This window comes from Bufo bufo, chromosome 6, assembly GCF_905171765.1.
Source record: "Bufo bufo chromosome 6, aBufBuf1.1, whole genome shotgun sequence".
Classification (NCBI taxonomy): Eukaryota; Metazoa; Chordata; class Amphibia; order Anura; family Bufonidae; genus Bufo; species Bufo bufo.
This window is the reverse complement of record NC_053394.1, coordinates 288,453,463-288,459,462: the sequence shown is the minus strand read 5'-3', so window position 1 is coordinate 288,459,462 and position 6,000 is coordinate 288,453,463. Positions and strand designations below refer to the sequence as shown.

The 6,000-nt window shown below is 46.2% G+C and overlaps 1 protein-coding gene across 4 annotated transcripts in view; it reads left to right on the top strand.

The window, feature by feature from the left end:
* Window positions 1–363: 363 nt before the first annotated feature.
* LOC121004436 (speckle type BTB/POZ protein) overlaps window positions 364–6,000 on the top strand; it is a 44,905-nt gene continuing 39,268 nt past the window's right edge. Inside the window, exons 1-6 of one of the 4 annotated variants that reach the window (XM_040436648.1) lie at window positions 364–526; window positions 1,579–1,671; window positions 3,895–4,025; window positions 4,110–4,231; window positions 5,630–5,781; window positions 5,868–5,995. In XM_040436648.1, the coding sequence (XP_040292582.1) occupies window positions 3,948–4,025; window positions 4,110–4,231; window positions 5,630–5,781; window positions 5,868–5,995 (480 nt within the window). In that variant the 5' untranslated portion in view covers window positions 364–526; window positions 1,579–1,671; window positions 3,895–3,947. Of the gene's footprint in view, window positions 527–738; window positions 1,060–1,427; window positions 1,516–1,578; window positions 1,672–3,894; window positions 4,026–4,109; window positions 4,232–5,629; window positions 5,782–5,867; window positions 5,996–6,000 lie in introns of those variants that run through there. The other 3 variants (XM_040436647.1, XM_040436646.1, XM_040436649.1) reach the window with 3 other exon arrangements.

Here is a 6,000-nt window from a genome sequence, read left to right as displayed (position 1 = left end):
TCTAAATATGTTAAACATAAAAAAATAAAAATAAACGATAGGTAATTTTCTGATGACACAAACAAGTAGTACAAATAAGTCTTTGTTATAACCGATAACCCTATATATTCCTGTTTTCTCCCAAATCCATTCTAGATAATGTATTTAAAGGGCTGTAAGCGATCTGTCTGTTAGTCTCCATTCTTGTATTGATTGCTAATATCATTTTAACTCCTCGGTTTTCCAGCTGTGACTAACCATGCTGAAAAATATGTGACCTGAGGATGAGCTGATGAGGGGACACTGGAAAACTCTTCCTCCTCCTTCTAGGAAAAACTGGGAAAGTTACAGCGCATGCGCAGTTCTCATGGAGGGCTCGCCCAGGGTGCGCGATGACGTCACTGGCGATGCACGTCCCTTCTAGTATGTGTGGCGTCCAGTACCGGCAGCGCAGAAATCCTGTCTTTCCGCGGTTACGAACCGGACCCTTTGCTGGTCACTCGCGTTAACTGACACAGTAGGATGTCAAACCCCAACAAGGCAACCGGTAGGTATCCCATGATAAACTTGCAATGCGCATGTGCCGTGTTTACCTTTTTTTTTTTCATATAGTATTACGCATGCTCCGTCAGACTTTGTACTGCGCAGGCGCGTTTCCCCCTCCTCCTCAGCTTGAACTGCGCTTGCGTAGCGTCTACTATTTCCCCCATATGGAGGAAACAGCGATAATGGGTCTGCGCAAGCGCATTACCGCCTATCGGCTTACGCCTGCGCCGTGCAGCTCTGCAGGGTTTCTCTCCTGCCAGATAGTGAGCATTCCTTGCTCCCCATATGCTGCCACATTGTGAGCCGCCCTGCCTGTTGAGGTTCTAGGGGACCTTTGGCAGTGGTCAGTAGGGGGTGCTGTGGATTACTCGGGTATTGGTACTGCGTAGTTCGAAGGGGAGTGAATTGGGGCCCCTGGGAACCTGAGGGGGAGGGGCTACGAACCAAGAACTGACAGCTTATTAATACTTGGAATGAACACTTCCTGTGCTTGTGGGGTGATCAGTATTCTGAAATAATACTGTCAATACAGAGGTATAGTGCTTGTGTGTGTAGTGCTGTGTCTGTCACTAGTTACATTGTTTCACATAATATCTTTAGAGGATGTGATGATCGGCTGCCGGACCTCTAGGGGAAGGTATATAGCGTAATACAGATGATCAGCCGTACCTGGCGCCTCGTCGTATATCTTCATAGTAGTACAGCGCGGTTATGCATTTTTCTAATCCTTCTGTTTTGCCCTTTTTTTGTGATTTCTGTGATGTTTTTGACCTCCATATACCGTGGATTAGATTTGCTCTTCGTTCCCCCCTGCGGTATCTACGCTTCATAACTATAGATCTTTTTATGTTTCCCTTATCATCGCTTGATTATATTTGATGCACTAAACCACATACATGCAGGGGAAAATATGTGGGGCATGCGACTGACTGGCCCGACCGGCTGTGGTGATGTCACTCGGCAATGATGACTTAATAGGATATACCCTAGGTAATGTAAAGCGCGCAGTGCATTCATGAACGCTATTTTTTTTTATATTTTTTTTTTCCAAAGGTCACTGTCATTAAGGACTTGGGTTGGAATTTAATCGTCTGTGAGACAACTGCTTGTACAGTGGCTGCTCTGAGTTTTCTACGGTATTGAAAGGTAAGTTGGAAGGGTTGTCCTACCTTGCTGTTTCCACAGTGAGATGAGAATGGCTGCAGGGAAACTGCAGATCAGGCCTGCGCTCCACTGTTCTTGTAGCTCCCGTTGAAGAAGAGTTGCGAAAATAGCATAGCAATCTATGCAATATCCGTAACTCAGGAGTTATAGAAGCAGCGTAGTTTGTGCTGCTATGCTTTGTATGTAGCTTCTATTCACTGTAATGAGAGCTACAGATATAGGGGAGCGATAGTTCACTCTGCATTTTCCGTGTGGCCGACGCTTAGTCTTAGATCACTGTGGAAACGGCGGAATGGGACAACCCCTTTAATGTGAGTTGAACACATAGAAATGAAAGGAGTGATAACCCGGAAGTCCTCTTGGTACACAGATTGCGTGGAAGCAAAATCTTATAGGACCAGACCCAAAACGCGTCACAAATTGGTTACAGTAGCTGGGTCTTGTCCCCCAAGGTTTTGTTCATTGCATTCCCTTGTTTATGTAGCAAGACAGTTCATGTGTTGCTACATTATGAAATGTATAATAGGTAAAGGGGTTGTCTCATCTCAGACAATGGGGGCATATCGCTAGGATATGCCCCCATTGCCTGATAGGTGCGGGTCCCACCACTGGGACCCGCACCTATATTGAGAACGGAACTCCGAAAGTCGAGGAGGGTGCACTGCGCATGCGCAGCCTCCCTCCATTCATTTCTATGGGGCTCGGCTATTTCCTTTGGGCCCATAAAAGTAAATGTAAATGGTGGCCGGTCATACACGGTGCGCTCCCATTCACTTCTATGGGGAGAGTGCTTGGTGGTGGCCAGACCGGAGTCCTCCAGCCACCACTTTGCTGGGCTCCGTTCTCAATATAGGTTTGGGTCCCAGCGGTGGGACACGCACCTATAAGACCATGGGAGCATATACTAACAATATGCCCTCATTGTCTGAGATGAGACAACCCCTTTAACTCTTAGCTGTGAGGTCCAGGCATAGTCACCCACTGATGACCTCGAATGTAAGGACTGTGGTGCCTTGAAAAGCACTGTAGCCCTTTGGTTCCTGACTCTTTCATCTGAGAGGTGAATACAAGCCATATACTGTAATGTAAGTCTACAGCCTTTCTTCTCCTCTGCCTTTAGAAGATGTCTAGAACCGAAGAGTTAGGCTCCATTCACACGTCCGCAATTTTGCGGAACGAGTGCGGACCCATTCATTTTCTATGGGGACGAAATGGATGCGGACAGCACACAGTGTGCTGTCAGCATCCGCATTTGCGGAGCGCGGCCCCGATCTTCAGGTCCGCAGCTCCGCAAAAGATAGAACATGTCTTTTTCTTGTCCGCAGCTTGCGGGCAAGAATAGACATTTCTATAGGGGTGCCGGGCGGGTGTGTTGCGGATCCGCAACACACCACGGACGTGTGAATGGAGCCTTATAGTGTTCTGCAGAGTATTGCAGCCCCTTCATTAATGGTGGTCACAGCCACAAATAACAGCGTGTGTCAGAACAGAACCCGCTGACAAGTCAGGGTCTCTTTCTACCTTCAAATACACTTTGAACTGGTGTTCTCACCGTATAAAGTGAGAGTGGATCACTAGGACATGCCACCACATTCTGATTGGTGGCATCTGATGTCTAGAACCTCCACAATACTGAGAATGAAGGATCAGCAGCACTGGTATAATTATATGTCCACTTCTAAGTTTAACCGGCACAGTGGTGCACCCGACTGGACAGGAAAACGCAGCCGGTCCTATTCTCTTGAATGTGGGCTGTGCAGTGAAAGGGAAGCAACGCTTATTCCAAGGATTTCCACTTCATGTGATGGGAATACCCATTTAAAGGGGGTTTTCTTGGACTTGGATCACTAATATTAGATTGGCTGGGGTCCCATACCGAGCATCCCACCGATCAGGCTGTGTAGTTTCTGGTAGCAGTATACTGCAGCTCAGCTCCCTTTCACTTGGGGTGCTACATTACACTGCACAGTGGACGGAGCAGATGATCGGTGGGACTGCAGGGTTGTCAGCCCCCCATCAATATCCAAGTCCATGAAAACCCCTTTAAGGTTTCTGTATTGCAGAGCCATAGCCACTTCTTCATAATATGACATTCTATTAAATATACCATAGATTTTTCTTTTTTTTTTTTCTTTCTCTGGGTGTCATTACACATATGTCAAACGCAGATTGTCCTAAAGGTCTGATATATTTTTTTTCTATCAGGAGAAGGCCCTTTGGGCTCCTTTCTCCGCTCCACAAACGTTTCCAAGCTGGCGATGTCGCGAGTTCCAAGTCCCCCTCCCCCGGCTGAGATGTCCAGTGGTCCCGTGGCTGAAAGCTGGTGTTATACTCAGGTGAGTTACCAACCACCATATAACAGAAAGGTTCAGTTGACATCTCCTCTTCATAACTGAGAATGGGAATTGTTCTCACCACAGATAAAAGTTGTGAAGTTTTCATACATGTGGACAATCAATAATTTCAGCTTCTGCCGAGAGGAAATGGGCGAAGTGATCAAAAGCTCTACGTTCTCATCAGGAGCCAATGATAAACTGAAATGGTAAGAGCACGGCTCTCTGCAGCCTCCCCGCACTGATACACGTTTGAGATCTGCAGAAATAGTCCAGAAATTATAATTTACTATCTAAATTGCCCACTAGAGGTTGGCAAAAAGCTTTCTGATTGTGCAATCAGAAAGCTTCATGGATTTAAAGTCCTCTTATGGCTTTGGTGTCGGCCCTAAGTAGACACAGGCTGTTTTATGGCAGCCTGGGGTCCATTTACAGAGTACAGACTACCATAACGAGGCTTCCTACCAATAATATGGATGACCTATGGATTAGATATGCCATCATTGTCTGATTAGTCAGAGTCGGACCACCAGACCATCAGCAAGCTTTATTGGTGGGACAGCACAGGGAGCTGTTCTAATACTTAGTATATAGGATTTTTGTTTACCTGATAGGTAATAGATTATTAAATGTTCTCGCCTATTAGACTTTTCGTTGTATATATTAGGAAGAAAACTCACTTATCCATGAAATCTTATATACCCTTGTTGAAATTTCCAAATAGGAGGCTGTCTTCAGGAGGTTAAAGGGCACCTGTTAGCAGATTTGTACCTATGAAACTGACTAAGGGTCCATTCACACATCCGTGGTGTATTGCGGATCCGCAGTAAACCCGGCCGGCACCCCCATAGAAATGCCTATTCTTCTCCAAGAATAGGACATGTTCTATTTTTTTCCGGAGCCGCAGACCGGAAGATCGGTGGCGTGCTCCGGAAATGCGGATGCGGACAGCACACTGTGTGCTGTCTGCATCCATTCCATCCCCATAGAGAATAAATGGGTCCGCACCCGTTCCGCAGAATTGCGGACCCATTCTACAGACGTGTGAATGGACCCGAATGGTAACGCTCCCATTGCTGCTAGAGGCTCATTTGCATATATTAAAACATCATTTTTCACAGCAATGCGGGCACATATGAACATGGGACCGCACGGTGGCTCAGTGGTTAGCATTGGTGCCTAGCAGCGCTGGGGTCCTAGGTTTGAATCCGACCAAGGGTAACATCTGCATAGAGTTTGTATGTTCTCCCCATGTTTGCGTGGGTTTTTTCCAACACTCCAAAGACATACTGATAGGGACCTTAGATTGTGAGCCCCATTGGGGACAGTTGGCTGCTAATGTCTGTAAAGCGCTGCTATATAAGTCTATAAAATAAATAAATGAGATCAACACAGATGCCTTCAGCTGCCAAGTGCACATGTAGCAGGTCAGTCATTTTCATAGGTACAAATCTGCTGACAGATGCCCTTTTATCATTGAAGACCTGTCCTACACCAACAATGTGTGATCATTGGAGGTCTGACTTGGTGAATAGCCCCATGATCAGCAGGATGAAGAGGCATCTGCTGATGGATGATAATATCTCGTTCTCCTCCTTTAACTGCAGGTGCCTACGGGTAAATCCTAAAGGTTTGGATGAAGAAAGTAAGGACTATTTGTCTCTTTATCTGCTGCTAGTCAGTTGTCCAAAAAGTGAGGTGCGCGCCAAATTTAAATTTTCCATCCTCAATGCCAAGGGGGAAGAGACTAAGGCGATGGGTATGTAGTTTAGTTTATCTCGGTTCTAATTCCAGTCATTTTCTCTTGGCCTCAGTGTCATCGTATTTTCATGTGTTCTCTTTCAGAGAGTCAGCGGGCATACCGCTTTGTCCAGGGGAAGGACTGGGGTTTTAAGAAGTTCATTCGTAGGGATTTCCTGCTTGATGAGGCCAATGGTTTGCTCCCGGATGACAAGTTGACACTGTTTTGTGAGGTATG